Below are 19,327 nucleotides of genomic sequence, written 5' to 3'. Positions count from 1 at the left end.
CGTGTGTGTGTGTATCTAAAGTTCTTGTGCCTAATGTTCCTTGCATTTGACCTGTAAGTCTCCGAGATGTAAAATGTCTTGTTCAAATATACATGCTTTGAATAGCTGCATGTATGACAAGATACACCTAACTGTTTACCCATATAATTGAAGTGGTAGATGTCAATTACCTGCTATTCTCTTGGTCTAAGAAACCTAGCAGGGGTGTGCCTTTTCCCTTGGCAGTGTTATTTGGAGTCCAACAACAATACACAACTCTGGTCAACCTACTGTTTTGGTTGGCTGTGATGCAAATCTGCAAGGTGCAAATATTTGCATTTTGGCAATTTGTGGCTGTATGATTCAACATGTTGTTGTTGCATTGGTAAAATATAAACTATAGTAGAACAATCCTGGGTTCTGGTTCTCTTAGTACATGCAAACCTGCCAAAGCTGCCTTGAGTAAAGGGGTCTTACCACATGAAAAAAAGGCTCAAAATGACAGATGGCTAAGCCAAAAAAGAGAAGACTCTATGAACTAGCCTTCCCTTTGTGTTTATATCTGAGTCTGAGTCTATGGACATGTGGGTGCTACAAGTGTGCCAGTGTCTCAGGATAAACCAACATGTTTACTTGAAAGCAGAGCGTAGGTTCAATTCTGGACCACTAGATTTTGTATCTGATAGCCATTCTCTTGCTTAGTGAGATCTTCAGTAACCCATTGTATAAATGTCAGTCCCCAAGAGCACTCTAGGAACATGATGGCTGTCAAACCAAATGCTTAAGAGAAAGTCCTCCACATACCTGACATGCATCCTTGCCACCAGTGCTGAAACCTGCACAGATCATATTGCTGGTGATGCGTCCAGAGTAGGAGGCTGTGCCGTTACAACTCCACATTGATACGATGGGGAGCCTTACAGTACGCAGGGTGTCTGACGTCTTCCCGCCAACTATACTGGTGAAACCCCAGCCGAACACCTGGCAGAAGTGGCCCTCGTTCACAGTTGCTCCTTGCAGGGGAATGGCTATGATCGAAACATACGTGTTATAGACCACAGGCCGGCTCAGCTGAAACACAAAGAGATTGCTTACTGGCACAGGGCGGGTTCACCTTGTGTGTAGTGGGGGATAGAGAAGGGTGAGAGGAATCTAAGTCATTTTATAGAAAAATAAATAGTGGAGGATATGGCTAGATCAAAGATCAAAGAGGCAAGTGAGGAGTCTTAAAAAGAGTAAATAAATGCAGGGTAAAACAGACAGATATACAAAAAACAGAGGCGAGAAATATAGAAAAAGAGAAGGTTAATCAAAACACAAACATATCATTGAAAAAAACAACCTACTTAACAATATATGTGTAGAAAATCTATTTAGCAAAGATCTGTAACTAGAATTAACAAAAAAGATATGGCCACAAATAGTACCTCGACTGCTGATAATACACACTGTAGAGGGGATATTGTGAACAATTATCCATCTTGATAACAGGATACCTCACCAAAACCAGAAAATCACAGACCCTTCTTTTTCAAAGACTTCTGTCATGCAGTATCTGATTTTTAACACCAAGGCTTGCAGCCATACCAGAGCATTGCCCATAATTGCTTCTGTCTCAGAAATTGAACCTCACCACAATATCCCCCAAATCAGGATTTGTTTTCCACAGCATAAATCTCCTCAACAGAGAATCCCCAGCACACAGACAATAACCGCCATTATCAGGAAATCTACCTTACACCAAGACATTACATATAAATAGACCAACCCAACAAACTATGGAATACTCTTTACACAGAATGCAGATGATACCAAGATCCCTGCTCCACTATTATGAAACTCTTTGCAGACTATCCGTACCTGGCACTGGAAACCCTAACCCACATTAGGAAATCTGCTTTTTAGAAGGAGGGAGGCAAGATGGCCGCCGTGAGGTTGTGGTGAGAAGTCGCTCCTGACCTCTCTCCCTGTAACACCCAGATGACTGTGGGATAAGGACGATTACCCCCCATATGGAGTTTGCTGTCTGGCTGCAGAGAAGAGTCGGCCAAATACGTATAGCATATCCAGCTACCAAAGCGAGAACTAAAGCGAGAATTAACGCTCTTTTCTTTAAACTGGCTGGTTGGAAGGCGAAAGTACGGATGCAGCCGGCGAGGAGGTTGACCCGTGAGTCTAAAACGGAGAGGGGCAGAGACACTGAGAAGGAGAAGATGAAAGTGTCGCAAGAAACCCCAACGCACCAGCAAGGCATGAGCGCTAGAGGTACCCCGTCAACACCGGCAACTATCAAAAAAAATGCGGTGCCATCGGGACTACAGCAGCGTGGGACTGGTGCCATTCGGAAAACTGTCCCCTTGGCTCAGAAAGGGAAGAAACCAGAGAAAATGGAAACCCGACATAGCAACGATGCAGGTTCTGTGGAGAGGGCGGCTCGGCCCGGACAAGGCTCGGATCACCCCACAGCAGACGCTCTAATGGCCCCAAGACAAGGGCAAGTGCTCGGCAAAGGAAAAGAAGCGCCACTTAGGCAGCCTACCTTGAAGGAAGCTTTCTCCCCCAGATCGGTCCTCCCGCTGGACGCCGAGCAGAGTACACACAGCAACGTCCTCGAGGACGCAACGGCAGGCGCTTCCAGCGCTGAGGCAGAGGTTGCTAGGCAACCACAGGATCCAGACTTCGGCAGTAGCAATGTCATCGGCGGCAGCATGGACGGAGCCGGAGACCGCGCTGGCGGTTCTGTAGCGCTTCAAGGAGAGCCCCAGGTGATGCAAGATACCTGTGTGAGTGGCAGGGGGCTGAGCAAGGACCAGGATTTCAACAATGGGCTAGGAGAGGATCCGAGAGGGGCACCCTTCGGAGTTGGGACCACTGGGAGCGCAGATATGATGGAGGCGCTTATACAAATGGAGGCCGACATGGGTAATAAAGGCAAAGAGGTAAATCTCGGGGATAGCAATCCCAGTCATGTGAGGGAAGCTGTGTCCCTAGCTGCGCCTCTAACTATTGGCAAAAAGTCGTTGGGCCCCGAGGAGACAGAGGGGGCCTCTCTGGCTTCTCTGGAAGGCGAATGCTTCTATTCAGTCAGTGAAAATACTGATGCCACACAAACAAGCGATGATATGTCAGAGGAAGGTGAACTAGACGGGGGGACAAGTTCAGGGTCTGTCACGTCCAGGAAAGAAAGTACACAGAAAAAGAGAAAGGTGAAGGGGAGGCGGCATGGCGGAGGCACAGGCTCACCAGCAATAGCGGGGAAGAAGCTTCTTTGGGACTATTCTGCGACATCACAGACTTATGCAGAGGAGAGTAACCCTGACAGTGCCCCCCTTCCAGTACAATATATGGCACCTTTTGACACGATTTGCTCCACGCTCAAACAGATGCAAGAAGAGGCAAGGGTAGAAAGTCGAAGGGCGAGACAAGCTACAAAAAAGATACATAACACCCTTAAGAAGGTTAATAAGCTATACGAGGGCATTGCCGAAAGAGTTACCGAAGTGGAGGAAAGGACTGGGAAGTTGGAGGAGGATGTTGGGGCATGGCAGGACTTTAAGGTGGAACAGGAAAAGTTGACAAATGATTTTCAATGGAAGCTGGAGGACTTCGAAAATCGCCAGAGGCGTAATAACATTCGCATTTTGGGCGTAGAAGAAGGAGCAGAGGGGCAGGACATTATGAACTTTGTGGTTAAATTGTTAAGAGGTTCCTTCCCTGAATCACAGTGGGAATGGGAAAGGGAAATTCAAAGAGCACACAGATTCCCGTTTACCATTAGAAAACCCCGAGGCAGTGAGGGCCAGGGGGGGCTCCCCAGGGCTATCTTGATATATGTCGGGAACTATCTACTCAGGGAGGAGATAATGGACAAGGCTAGGCCTGACAGGAAAAAAACCTTTGAAGGAATTACTTTTTTCGCCAGACCCGATTTTTGCCATGTAACGGTAGAGAGGAGGTGGCGACTCCGGCAGCTCATTAAACCTTTTCAGGCTGTAGGGTCCGAGGCATTCCTCCTGTTCCCCTCAAGGCTAAAGGTAGTTACAAAGGGTAGAACAAATATCTTCTTGTCCGAGATTAAGGCCCAAGAGTTCCTGGAGGAGATTAAATCACAGAAAGGGGGCTGAGAAACCGCAAATTGTGTAAAAATGCTCGGAAGAAAGCTGTAGAGAAAATTGAATTATTAGAGTAAGGCTATATAATCCAACATTAATCCAATATGCACAGAGGGGGTATAAAGTCCATAGGTTTTCATCTATTGGAAGGGTGGAGGGGAGAGAGGAGCGATCACCACTAGTTTGTAGCGGCTACACATAGGTCCTACGGACCTATTTGCCAGTAAAGGGGGGGAGGGGGGTAGGAGACCGAGTGGGGGTAGGGTGGGTTTAGGGGGTAAGAAAAGGGTGGAAAACATAAAAATACAAGGTGACGTAGGGGCTGAGAAACAGCACAGGAACTCACAATTCAGCGCGCAGGGAGCTGAAATAATACAGTACGCACTAAACGTAAAATGGCACATAGTTGACAAATATCAGATTGCACGGTTGGCCAAATCCTATGATGTATTTTAATGTGTTGCAGAATCGCTACTATTAACATCTGTGGTCTGAATGAAGCCGGTAAAAGATTAAGGGTTGCGGCATTACTTAGGACACTACAATTGGATCTGGTCTGCCTTCAAGAGACTCACGTTGAAGCCAATAAAAGCTATTTGTTAGAGCAATTAGGTTTTTCTCTTCTGGCACATTCTAAGCAGGGTACCAAACATAGGGGGGTGGCAGTATTAGGGAGACCCAGTGATGTAGAGGTAATAAAGAAGAAGGAGGATCAATGGGGTAGATGGGTGATACTAGAAATCAGGTTTAAGGGGGAGAGGTGCACTATAGTTTCCGTGTATGGATCTACAGAAGATGATCCGGAGACATTTCAATTCCTGGATACGGAGCTAGCTCTGTGGCCTGAGCCCATTGTTTGCTGTGGGGATTTTAACGTTCATGATCCCAGTAGCTCTTTTATGCAGACGGGGAGGATTTATGTAGGGAGGAAAAAAAGAACCCACAGGGCATTGACAGACATGGTGGCAAATAACTCTCTGGTTGACCCATGGATTAAACTAAAACCAGCAACAGATGGCAGCACATACTACTCAGCCCCCCACAGGAAACTTGTTAGGTTGGATTACTTTTTGATTTCTACTCCCCTGCTGGCTGGGGCCCAGATGGAGAAACAGCCTCGAATCATCTCAGACCATAGCCCATTGATTTTAACCATCAAATTAGGACAGGCACAGCGTAAGATTACACAGTGGACATTTGATAGAAACCTACTGAAGGATGAAGTATATAGGGAATATATGATAGCTTGGATTAGGGTTTTTTGGGACATTAATAAAGGCACGGCTCCTTCGGGGGTAGTATGGGACGCCTTCAAGGCAGGGATAAGGGGGGAAACAATGAGCTACGTGTTCTCAGCTCAGAAGAAGGCCCGGCTCAAAATTATGGAAATTAACCAAAGGTTGATTAGAACCGAGGAGGAGCTGGCGCGGAATTTGCGGGAGAATGTCCCAATTGAAGAACACTTGCTTAAAATAATGGCCCTTAGAGCAGAAGCTGCAGAAAGTATATCTAAGAAAGCAGCAGAGAGCTATCTAACCAAGAGGGAAGCTGTGTATGAGTTAAGCGAGAAGGTGGGTCACTTATTGGCAGTGCGCACTAGACAAAGGTTAGCGGCATCAGATATCGCTGAGATTATGGATGGGAACGGGGCCATGGTCATTGAAACAGTAAAAGTAAGGGAAGTGTTTAGGCAATTCTATGAAGAATTGTATACTAAGGATAGGACAGGAATAGTAAGCGAGGTCGAAAATTATCTCAGTGATATTACTCCCTCTGTTATATCTAGGGAAGAAAAACTTAGATTGGATTCCCCCTTTAGTTTGGAGGAATTTATAATTGCATTAAGTACTTTACCATCAGGTAAGGCAGCCGGTCCAGATCAACTCCCGGTAGAGTTTTATAAAGTATTTTATCAAGCTATAGGAATGGATATGTTTAACGTCATGTTGGAGGCCCAGAAGGGGGTCATGATACCCGCCTCATGGGGGGAAGCGGATATCATTGTCATTTTGAAAAAAGGTAAAAATGCAGCACTCGCAGGGTCATATAGGCCTATTACACTTATGAACGCGGACACCAAGGTGTACTCTAAAATCTTGGCAAATAGGTTGGCAAAGGTGATAGAGGGCCTAGTAAGCCATACACAGCACGGGTTTATCCCAGGCAAAAGTACCACGCAACACATCAGACAGGTGGTTACAACTTTTGATGCGGCGGATGTCCTGGGAGATCCTATTGCGGCACTCTTTCTGGATGCCGAAAAGGCGTTCGATAGGGTCTCCTGGGAATATCTGTGGCAAACGCTAAAGTGGTATGGTATGGGGAGTAGCTTTATCACCGCAATGCAGACCTTGTATAAGAATCCCTCAGGAAAGATCAGAGTCAATAGAGGATATTCATCAGCAGTTAGGATTGAGAGAGGGACTAGACAAGGTTGCCCGTCTTCCCCACTGCTTTTTGCCCTTTACCTCGATCCCTTGATAAGGAAACTAGAGGCTAATCCAAGGATTCTGTCAATAAGGTTGAATGGGACCGAGGCAAAGACACTAGCCTATGCGGACGATGTGGCTATTATGACACCTAATCCCACCATGGCCATAGGGGAAATAGAATCTGAAGCCCAAAGGTTTGGTCACATATCTGGATATAGCCTAAACAGTACTAAAACTCAGATCGTCTGTAATCGCCACACCATCTGCAATGATTCAAGAGTTGTGACCTCAGCGACTTATTTGGGGGTCACAATTACAGCCGATTTAGATTCGTTGGTGCAGATTAATCTAGCGCCCCTAATGTCAAAAGTTAAAATGGATTTAAATAGAATGAATAATTTGCACCTGTCATTAGTAGGATGTACCAACGTGATAAAAATGTTAATATTGCCCAAATTTTTGTATTTTTATAGGACGATACCGTTATTTTTCGAGTTAAAATGGTTTACCGATCTTGAAAGCATCTTGAACAGATTTATTTGGGCCCATGGCAAGACTCGCAGGGCGTATCGCTTTATGTCATTACCCAGAGAAAGAGGAGGGTGGGGTGCGCCAGATTTCAGACTATATTACTGGGCATCTGCACTACAATATATGCGAGGATTGATTGGAGGGGGCGGATTGGATGTTAGAACAACAAATGAATCAACTAGGATATATTCTATAGTGTTGGGAACTGAGGTAGAAAATTCATTCCTTAATTGTACTGATTTCGTTTATTTTAAAAGAACGAGGTTTAAGACTGTCCAAGCCGCAAGTAAGATTTGGATTGCCGTGATGAAAAAAATTGGGATGGGCCGATATAATTGGTACACCCGATTGTATAAAAATGTATCCTTTCCGGCACAGATATTTGGGGACACCACAATGGCAGGCTGGTTGGAAAAGGGGATTGTGCAAATAGGGGATCTGAGGAGTATGGAGGGGATTGTACAATATACAGAATTGATGAGTAAATTTGGACTAGACCGAAGAGACTTCTTTAAATTCTTACAAGTAAGAAGCTTTCTCGGGAATAAACAGGGTGGGACTGTGGGGTTTGCCAAGGTAGAGATATTGGAGAAAATCCGAGTAGGAGGGGATTGCTCAATTCGGAGTTTCTATGCTAGCTTGTTAGCAACAAAAATAGATGATAGAGATAAGCATAGTGTTAAATGGGCAGATAAATTAGATGGGGAAGTTACTTGGTTTCAAGAGGCATTGGACTTAGGTCGCACATTGCTCTGCTCAGCCCCGCTCCAATCGCAGCAGTATAAAACTCTTTATTCGCTATACTACACACCAGCGAAGATAGCAAAATGGGGGGGTAGTGTAGGCATTACATGCCCGAGATGTAGCTCCACCGAAGCAGATCTAATACATATATTTGCTGCATGTCCACAATTGCACACAGTGATAAAAGAGATAGAGAAGTTTCTAGATAATTCTTTGGGTATCCAGATTACTCTAACACCGGTAGAAATATTGTTAGGTATAGTGGTGGATAGCAATATTGATCAGGCAGACTTTGTTTTCGTCGCCATGGCAGTCTATAGGCTCTGCATAGCCAGGGCCTGGCTGGATAAAAATCCCCCAGCAATGCAAGTTTGGTTGTCTAATCTCCTGTCAACATACAATCTGGAAAAAAACATATATGCTCGGAAGGGCAGGAAAAAGAGGAGATTGGGGTTAAGGATATGGGACCCTATTATAAAATGGAGAGAAGGGTTGGGGATGACTGATTAGTGTAGGAAATATTGAAGGCTTTTCGCTCTAGCCACTGTAGGAATCTCAAGATGATGTTAATTCAATGAAATTAGTAGGATGTTTAGATGGATGGATAGCGATTTTGCTGAAAATAATTCTGATAAGAAGTGTACTGTAAAGAAAAGTAATTGTATTATTTGAAAGTATACGCTGTAATGTGATAACTGTGCGTTGGCTAAAATAAATATATTTAAATAAAAAAAGGAAATCTGCTTTTTAATAGGCCTCCTGTAGGCAGAAAACCAATCCCATATTAGAGATACTCCTACACAACCACCTCACTGACAATATGACACCAGCTCCATAACTGAGATTCTCATTGACAGCTGACTCACAACATCACGATCCACCCCTCTCACAAGACAATCTAATGTGCACACCACTCTTTGGAGGCCTTTTCTGTGGGCCTTGGGTGAGCCAGAGGTGATGATCCTTGAGGGGCACTGTTCTTTACTATGGTGTTTCATGGCTTTGAGTATTATTGCAGTCTAATTGTTCCATGAGTCCTCCATAGGTAGCTAGCTGAAGCCAGCAAGGTGCATAATAAAGACACAACAATCACTCACATCAATAAGATGAACGTTCTACAAAATACAATTTTCTAAATATATAATACATATTAAAAACATTATATAATTTTCAATAAACATGAAAGATAATAATATAAATAGAAACAAAGTAAAGTAAACTACCAAATTTTAAAATTATTATATATATATAATATTTTCCCTTCAATTTAGTAAGGAGTAGGCAAAGCATTGGATTCAGGAGGGGTAAATGTACTAGTCCTACTCGAGGCAGTGCAACACTATGGAAACTTTGGATTACACAGGGATACAATTAATAATTCCAACTCTAGTCAGTACAACAGTAGGGTACTTGTTCGATTGCGGATGAGTAAAATTTACTATTCCCACTCCAGTCAGTGCAACAGTAGGGAAAGTGTTGGATTTAGTCTCCATGACTAAACAGGTTGACGCTGTCTCCTCCCCCTGCTTCAACACCCTCCGCATGCTCCGTAGGATCTACAAGTGGATCCCCACTGAAACAAGAAGAACAGTCACCCAGGTCCTTGTCAGCAGCAGGTTGGGTTATGGAAATGCCCTCTACGCAGGAGCCTCGGCCAAACTCCTGAGACGGCTCCAACGCATCCAGAACGCCTCTGCACGCCTGATCCTCGACATCCCTTGCCACAGCCACATCACACCCCACCTGAGAGACCTGCACTGGCTCTCGGTCAGCAAGAGGATAACCTTCAAGCTCCTCACCCACGCACACAAGGCACTCCACAACACCGGACCAACATACCTCAATAGACGACTCAGCTTCTAGACCCCCACCTGCCAGCTCCGCTCTGCCGACCTCGCCCTTGCTACAGTCCCCCGCTTCTGAAGAGCGACCTCAGGCGGCAGATCGTTCTCCCACCTCACTGCCAAGACCTGGAACACCCTCCCCATCCACCTACGGCAGACCCAAGACCTGCTGACCTTCAGAAAACTCCTCAAGACCTGGCTTTTCGAGCAGTAGCAGCATTCCCCACCCCAGCGCCTTGAGACCCTCACGGGTGAGTAGTGCGCTTTACAAATGATATGATACGGAAACCAAGCTTCATTTGCCCATGAGCTTTTTAGCCAATGGACCGATATTTTCTCTAACATATAATCAAGGTCCTGTGACCTTGAATAAGACTGCCGTTGTTCCCTAAGCATTCTCTTTGTAAAATCGACCACCAAGGTGTGCTGAGAGAGTATCACATTAAGGCGCCCTGCTACTTTCTGGAGGATTCTTCTCACATCCTTTGCCCAACTGAGGTTACTTGTTTGAATCTCCTCTCTGCACCATTGTGAGACCTTCTGTACATCTCCTGGGTCCTGACGCTTCCAAAATCTTAACAAGGCCATTTGGGACTGCACACTCCAAGATGTTAACCCTAGCTCCAGTCTGATGGCTTGAATCATTGTGCAGCTAGGTAAAGACATTAATAATTTAAAAATGTTTCCGTCTTCCTGATCCCACCCATATTTACCACTCAGGTAAAGAACCTCAGCCCCGTGCAATACTTGCGGGGGGATCATTGCTTCAAATGCCTTTAACATTGGTCTATGTGACATATCGCCATAGCCTTTGTTAAACTTTTTTAGCCCACATACGGACGAAAAAGCTTTTGCTTTTTGAGCCTCCAAGTAGGTGCGCCATTTTAGCGCACTATCAAACCAGAGGCCTAAGTATCTATATTCTTTAACTGCCTCCAATTTGTCTTGGCCTAAAAAACAATTAAAATTCTTATGGCTCTTACCAAAACATAATACCTTTGTTTTTTCCATATTTACTGTCTAGAATTTTCTATCACAATAATGTTTAAAAACATTTAATTTCCTTTGGAGTCCATTTTTTGTTTGATCAAGGATCACTAGATCATCAGAGTATAGGAGACAGGGCACTTTGTGACCACTCATTCTTGAGCTTGCGCTTCTTTCAACTTCTAATACTGCCGGGAGATCTGCTAAGAAAATTGAAAATAACAGGGGTGCCAAGACGCACCCCTGTCTAAGGCCATTCCCTACAGTTATCTCATGACACACAAATAACACATGCAATAATAAATAACAATTATAAAACATTAATTATTTTTAAATGTATTATTACTTAAATAATTTTCTATCCTATATTCCTACAAAACGCACAACATATATCCAAAATTAATTCTTTAAATTATTTTATTTACACATGTTACATATTTAAATATGTAATAAATTATTAATAGTAATTATCTATTTCTAAAATAATTATATTTATATTTAATTACCTCCCCACCCTTATCCATACAAAGCAAACAACCCACAACTATTATATAAAATAAAGAATATTATTTGCATAATTTTCATAATTAATTGTCAACGAAACGATTATTATTAGTACCTATACAAAATTAATTATATATAATTAACTTCCCATCCTTTACTTCTACAAATGCCACAGCTCGCACATAGGGCATGATTAAGATGTCGTTCGGAAACTCTTCCGACAGAATCGGTTTTGCAATCATTACCAAACGACTCAGGTTCTGCAAGTCCAACCGACTGATTACAATGCTTCCCAAAAAACGTTCGGTCGGACTTGCATTAACTTTAATGGGAGCCTGTGTTCCAACGAGAACACCGGCTCAAACTCTCGCAAATGCGAGACCTATTGCATTGCAAATGCTTGTTTTAATTTACTTCCGGTAACAACCTCTCCTTGCAGCCTTATCGGTGTTTGCAAATATTACCAGTGCGGAGTCGAGTGGAGGATTCACATTTGGAACCCGTACAAAATGGTTTTCCAAAAGATGCTTTTCGCGGCCTGCAAGTAATCACATGGAAAATAAAAGGCGATACCCATTTTTGAAAAATAAATAGAAAATATGTATTTAAACCGCAGTAAGATTCGGTTAGTTAAGTTCCCATCATGTCAGTCGCAATCAAGTGATGAATAATATCGGAGCTGTGTAGGTTATCTGTGTAGTGTTACTGACAGGTATGAGCTTTTTCTAGATGTCCTTCCACGTGTCATAAATGAATGCATTAAGGCACATTTCACTCGAGCAGAGGATACATTTTCTTTGCATCCATCAAGGCCTTTTTCACTCTTGCCGCGCACGCCACTGTGTAACAAGATTACGATTCACCCAGAACAAAGGACCACAATAGTGGTGGAGAGTGGGGGGTGAAAAACCTCTTTGTGCTGCAGAATAATGCGGTTAAGCATAAGCTTTGACACCTCATGCAGCAAGTAGAAAATTGGAGCCTGCCTGTGCTCTCTCTGGCTAACAAGCGGCCATTCACTCAAACCAATGGCGTTCCAGCTCTCATTTCCTCGGGGTGACCTCATCCCCCGGAGACACGACCTGGCTCTGCGCTCCACTCAAGTGCTGCATTGTTCACCGTGATGATATGTGGTACAAATGCTCAAGTCAGACCATAGCCATGGCATTCATGCTGCAGAGTACCTTTGTTATTGTAAGTGTGCTGTGGAGCTGTTGAAAACACAGACAACCTGTGGGGGAAATAATAAGTCAGCACTGGGGGTGAGAGGTCATTAACATTCTCTATGTGTTCTGTGACGAGACCTGGGAGGGCGGGGGCTGCCCACGCATGCGCGGCATTTCTAACTTTCATTCTGAGAGCCCCGGCACCGGTTAGAAATGCCGCGCATGCGCGGGCAGCCCCCGCTCTACCAGGTCCGGCAGCTCCAGTCCCGTCGTGAACATCGGCGGCCAGCCCCCGCTCTACCAGGTCCGGCAGCTCCCGTCGTGAAGAACATCGGAAAGGGCCGAACATGCCTAAGGGGAGAGGAGCCCGGTGAGTGGGGGTGAGGGTGGGGGTGTATGCGCGTGTGTCTGTTCGAGTGTGTCTGTGCGTGCGTGCGTCTGTCTGTGTGCGCGTGCGTCTGTTTAAGGGGGGTGCGTGTGTGTATGCAGTGTGTGTGTCTGTGTATGCGTGTGTATGTGCGCATGCGTCAGTGTAGCGCGCGCACCACCATGCACGTTACGAGCAGCCAAGACGCCAAAGCGCGCACACAAGGTCAAATCTCCGGCAGGAGAAGCGCGTGACAGTCTGCTGTCCACATTCCCCCAAAAGTGATAACATAAGTTGTCTCGCCCTAGACAGCAAAAGCTTTGCTTTTGCTTTCGTCTAGGCGAGACCTAAAAAGGGGTCATTGGGGAAAAGCCTGAACCCCGTGGCGGGCGACCCATGGTGCCTGCCACACTGAGCATGGTTGGGAAGGGGGGGTCCTTGGGTACCCCCAAGGGCCCCAACTTTAGACCTCAGGGTGAAGGGGGGTCTGCTAAGGGCCCCCTAAATCAGATTCCGACAGCCGTTTAGTGTCTGGCAGACCATATCAGAACGGCTGTCCGAATCGGTCATTATAATTGCTCACTTGGAAATCGTGTCCATACAGCTGTACAATTCACATCCAAAAGACTCGGGCTGTCGGAATACCTTTCGGAACCGATTTGGACTGCCCAAACGGTTTCCGGGCATCGTAATTAGTCGGTTGGAAATGTGTCAGATTCATTCTGAAAGATGAGGTCCGAATCGGATTCATTGAATCCGAATCCCGTTCAGAGCCTTTTTGAATGACATCGTAATCGGGGACCTAATATATAACATAAAGAATTTCTTACACATTTTACATAATTATTTATCATTACAATAATTATTATAAATACAAAAACAACACCCACGCCCAAAAAAATGGAATTACACAATTTACATAATTATCAAATAATATTAATTAACAATTAATTAATCAGAAATAATTTATTTCCCATCCTTTATATTAATTAAATATTGTTTAAATCAATTATAATAATTTACTTTCCATGCTATACCCCTATAAAACACACAATCTGCACCTCAAAATATTTTTTTTATCAATTATACAATTAACATAAATAATAATCAATTAAATAAAAAAATGAATTAGACATGTATTATTAAATTATAATTAATTTACTTTCCACCCTGTACCCCTATAAACCCCAAAATCCGCGACAGCACTAAAAATGAAAAAGAACTCTAAAATTACCTTTCGACTTACTAACAATTAAAAACTATATTAAAAAAATTAACAAAATACATGAAAATAAGTTAAAAACGAAATTCTTAACAACAATATTTTTGTAAACTATATTAATGAGTTCGATATATTTGTAAATTATAATAATGATTTCGATATTGTTAAAATTGATATTACTTACCTTACAATCAATACTCTTGACAACAATATTCTTGCACATGATATTTCTGTGTGCCAAAATGTCAGATTCGATATTTCTATCTGACGATACTTTACTTTCGATATTTTGTCTGAACACCATTCAGTGACATCGTTGATGACATCACTAATGACATAATTCAACTTACTGCGCTTCAAATTGTTCCATAAATCAGTATATCATTTCAGGAATGAAAGTCAGTATTAAATTGTGCAAGATCATGTAAAGCATAAACTACCCTCCAGACACAGATGCCCCTTCCCTCCAGGTGAAACTAGCTCCTCCTACTCACGGCCATCATCCAGTACCATACCCCACCAAACCCTTTGTGGATAGCTGATCTCATGTTAGCAGTCAACCAGACACCGGTGGGAAATCCCTTGCTCAACACTGCCTTTGCACTGTGAACAACTTTTCTTGTAGGACCCACTTCCTCCAGACATCCAAACCCCTACTAAGCACAGCCTTTTCACTGGAGTGTACTGTTCGAGGGTAGCCAATCTCTGGTGGGTAACAGAGCAGACATGTGTAGGAAAGTTCCTACTGCAAACAGTCTTCGCCCTGTGCAGAATCCGTCCATGGAAAGCCCACTCCTGATAGACACAAAGGTCCCTTATGTGGTGAAAGCCCTACTACTCACAGCTTTCATCTTGTACCAGACATTTACAGATACAGCTCACCTCTTGGATGCAATCAAGCTCACACGAGTGGGCAAGTACCTGGTGCATATGTTCATCGCAACTAGTTTCAACCCTCTCATGCAAATCCCACTGCACCCAGATACCCAAGGGCCCATAGGAGAATACCAACTACGTACAATCTTTGCCGTGCAGCAAAGCTTTTACAGATAGCTGACCTATTATGAGCAATCAATTAGAAACGAGTCATGAAGTCTCTACTGCACATGGTCTTTGCACTGTACACAACCATTCACAGAGCAATAATTCCCTTCACACATGAAAACGACCCATTTGGAGGCCAAGAATGTTAAAAGCACAAACACCTACCAGCAGTAAAGAGTTAGAGAAATTAGGGCTTGATGTACCTTGATGAACACCTTCCAGTAAGAAAAGTCTATGCCAAGCTGTCACATTCATTTGATGATGTCGTCAGTGATGTCATCAATGATGTCATTTGAGATGTCAACAATAAAGTCAACAATGGTGTCAATGGCCATGCCATTATTGATTAACTATATGAGGTTATAAACAGTGCATGGTGAGTCTGCAAGGTATAGTTAGCTCACTGAACTGTGACTGGCGAGTTTTCATTTTAGAATGTTACACCGTGGGTGTCATTGTCATCTAACTATAAGATCACCTTGACCTTTGTTTTTTCAGTTTCGAGTACACTCAAAATCAATCAATCATTTTAAAGCAAAAGATTGGTCTGACCCAGTTAATTGTCTTCTTAGCTCACTTACCCATTGCTCATCCTCACTCATCTAAGTACCAGATGAGACCTATCCTTTGACAATGACTAAAACGGAACCTACACAATCCTTAACCATCAAGAGACCTTAACTCTTCTTTCCTCTAAAGTCACATACAGGGCCGGACTGGCTACCGGGCAGTTAGGAATGCTGCTGAGCTTGGGGGTGATTTCGTTAATGGGGACCTGCGTGAGCTAAACAAAATTCGTTTTGCTTTCAGTATTTCGCAGCACACGCAGGTCTCCATGGACGAAATAAGCCTCCAGTGCAGTAAAATCAGGCAGTAGCTCAGCAGCATTCCTAACTGCCCGATAGCCAGTCCGGCCCTGGTCACATAATTCACACTGTTCAATCCTGCTCATCAGCCCTTTGAATGTATTAGGGCAAAGTGCTGATAGAATCAACCTAACTCCTTTTCATCACAGGACCAGCCTCAACCCATCATTTACAATCAAAGACCTGAAATTACCATGGTCACAATACCTGCACTTTGACAGCAAAACAGATCGAGCATGGTGAGGTTCGGTGGAATTGGGAGGGATAAAGACTTGAGATGCAGAGGAGGCATGGAGTTAGGATACAATTGACTTTCACCTTTATCAGCATTATGTCTGCATTTCTGGAAACAGAGTTGTAGTTTGGGTGGGCCACCATTAGAATTGGTCGGAATATCTGCTCAGTTCCTTCGAAGACTGACAGGGAATACTCGCCAGCCACAATCAGCATCTGCTCCAGTCTGTCAGAAAGGAGAATTACAAGAAGAAAGTGTTAAGATCCTTCACTCAAGAGAGCCTGATGAGCAGGCTTGGATGCAATATTGCACACAGAGCTTTAGGTGCTGATTACAAGTTTGGCGGTCTTGGAGCGGGCCGCCATGCCAGCGCCCCGCTACAATGTCACCAAACCCGTAGTGAGACCACCCACCTGATTATGAGTTAATCTTGTGCGGGGTGGAAGGGGGGGGCTGCTGCAGCAGTACCACACCAGTGCCTGTCTAAGGCTCAAAGGAGAGCAATTGAAAGGCAGCGCCATGGGAGTGCCTCATCACATTCCTGCACGGTGTAAAAGAATAAATAAACCATGTCATGCATTTCTTCCTGTGCAGGAACTAGGGGTAAACAGCCACGGCCCGTGGAGGGAGTTCCGATGGGGCAGAGAGGCGGGGCGGGGGAGGGGCAGGGTGGGGGTTGCTAAAAACTGGAATATGGATAATTGGAGGTAAGTAAACAATTTAATAAATAAAACGAATTTCGTAGCGCACTCTGCATCGCATTTTGCGATGCCGCGGCTGGGGGTAAAAACATGCAGGGGGCACACCTTGCACATTTGCACCCCCAGTTGGATCGCCAAACTCGTAAGGAGACCCTAAGTCTTTCAGCATCACGATCTCCTACTCTAAATAATTTCACAAGGGAGACAGCAGATGAAATGAAAAAACAGCAATCAACTCATGGCAAGGCTCAGGTAAATCTTGTGCGCTGAAAATTTAGGGATCAGACATTTGTAGGAAACGTTTAACCCAGTTTCCTGATGTTCAAAAAACAGGTCAGAATTCCAAATCTGAACAGAGGTATAGGAAAGAGCAATACATTTGTAAGCCAAGTGCAGAATTGCAATGACCAGCAAAATCTATATGGAGGACCTCATGAGCGATTCAGACATCCTGAATCTTGGAAAGGAGATCTAACAATATCTCTAACCAGGCACTGGTTGCAAATTGTAACATGCATCTCAAGTTCTTGTTGATACTTCTTGGTCCCAGATGTGCCTTGGAGCAGGATGAGATTTGGCAGCTGCGAGAGAGGGAAAGATAGATTGTTTTTGTTTATTTAGGTGTGTGTATGGCTTTCTATGTGTTTGTGTATTGGTGTGTGTACATCTGTGCGATTGTGCTTTTTTGTCTGTATATGCATTTTTTGTGTCAGTCCGTGGATCGGAGCAAGTATATGTGCCTATATGACTTTTGTGTTTGTCTTAGTGTGTGCTTGTATGTGAGTGTGGGCACCTGTGTTTTGGTGTGTGTGTGATCGTGCCTAATTGTCATTGTGCCAATGGCAGTGTGTGTGTATTCATGTGTCCATGTCTGTGGGTTTCTGTATTGGAGCTTGAGGACTCTGTGTAAGGGTGTCAAATTTAAACTCCAAGGATGTGTAGGGACAAAGGTTCTAACTATGTAAAGATCACTTTGCACCTCTTTATTTTTCACATTGTCCCGAGCATTCATGTTGTTCAACAATCACCACAGCAACTGATGAAGTGCCATGATGATTGATGTTCTACTAGTAGAATTCAAAGCTCTGCTTCACAGGGCACACAGGCAAAGTTGGCCTATAAATGGCATGTTCTCCTCACACTGGCACATGTGACCCTCACTGTTGGCTCCTCTGTCTACTGTGTGATTGCAGCAAGAGATAATTGAGGGCTCTTTTCGGCCTTGCAGGCAATAACATGAAGGCCCTGCTTACACCATACCTCCATTTCTCCTGCGAGTTCCGAAGTTCATGCTGCAGCTCGTCATACCCCACAGCATGGTGAGCCACCACTGGGAAGGAGATGGTGTGGACAATGACCCCCCAATCCCCTCTGACCCAGGGAACCTCTTCAGACTAACAGCCTTCCAGCACGTTGCTGAAGGCCCTAACCAACAATGGGAAACAGCAGGAATTGTACCACAACGTTCCCCCATACTTTAAATTAGTTTACAGCCATACAGCTACCCTACAAACAACTCCCCAACTTTTGCCCTTCTGCTTTGCAACATGCAACCTTGTGGTTGGGAGCTGTGACTAGGGACCCTGGCTGGAGTGATGAGTGGACAAACTACAAAGCCCCTACTCTCCACTGACCCCCGATCCAGCTGGCACTTCTCATACTCTGACACCATAGTTAAACTACATGAAACAACTTGCTGATTAACTGAGCCCATTTTCAAAGTATTCTGCTTTAGGAGTTAAAGAATGTGGTCGAGAGGTGCAACTAGAGCCAAATTTCGTCGGGGGGCTACTACAAATTTCGGGTGGGGCTGATTCTTTCAGCAATATGCAGAGTGGAGATGCAGGGGCTCTAAGAAGGGGTGAAAACACAAAAAAGCCTTGCTAGCAAGTAATTGGTATTTTAAAGACCTGTGAAGTACTTGGTGCGGCTATGTGTGTGCCCGGGAAGCTGTCCCAGCCCAGGCTGCCACACACGAAGGGCGGGGGGGGGGATGGGGGAGGGGGCTGATGTGGTCCTGATAGGCTGCTACGTTTCCATTGATTTTTTTTGCCTAGCTAAGGAACGCAGGATAGCCTGCACTATGCAGGCCCAGAAATACCACTTACCTCAAACATTACTTGTGATGCCCTGTACTAACAAGCATGACTGAGCACTTGCTTCACAGTAGCAGGACAAAGTGATTCATTAAATCAAGTGATGCCTTGGTGAATACTAGCTTTCTGATTCTCCATTTCCTAGTGTGCAATCTATCATGATGCACTTGGGAATTATCTCATCTTTACCTATTCCATAAGCAGACAGAATTTTAAAGCGGACATAAAAAATAACAATGTGATAATTGCCAACTCTGATGAGGTATACATCAGTTGAACTATGATCTGGGTTGCAGCACTGATGCTCTTTCGGAACTTTCTCTCCCACAATGGGATGAATGCAGAATAATCCACTAACAATAGTGGCTTCAATTAGAGACTGACCACCAAATACAATCCATAAGGTTTAAACTCATTCAGGAATCCTTGACCACTGGTTATTTCCAGTTGGTCTTGATTGAGAACTATGCGTCCATTCACTTCTCCCCGTCCACAAC

General features: G+C 44.2%; 1 protein-coding gene across 1 annotated transcript in view; it reads right to left on the bottom strand.

The window, feature by feature from the left end:
- The window catches only part of LOC144752528 (trypsin-3-like), a 317,381-nt gene that overhangs the window by 138,548 nt on the left and 159,506 nt on the right, over positions 1-19,327 (bottom strand). Inside the window, exons 4-5 of the mRNA XM_078640427.1 lie at positions 16,117-16,258; positions 784-1,050 (exon numbers count right to left, since the gene is read on the bottom strand). Of these exons, the coding sequence (XP_078496553.1) occupies positions 784-1,050; positions 16,117-16,258 (409 nt within the window). The remainder of the gene's footprint in view (positions 1-783; positions 1,051-16,116; positions 16,259-19,327) is intronic.

The sequence above is a fragment of the Lissotriton helveticus genome, chromosome 5_1 (assembly GCF_964261635.1).
Source record: "Lissotriton helveticus chromosome 5_1, aLisHel1.1, whole genome shotgun sequence".
Taxonomy (NCBI): Eukaryota; Metazoa; Chordata; class Amphibia; order Caudata; family Salamandridae; genus Lissotriton; species Lissotriton helveticus.
This window is presented reverse-complemented; position numbering and strand designations above follow the sequence as displayed.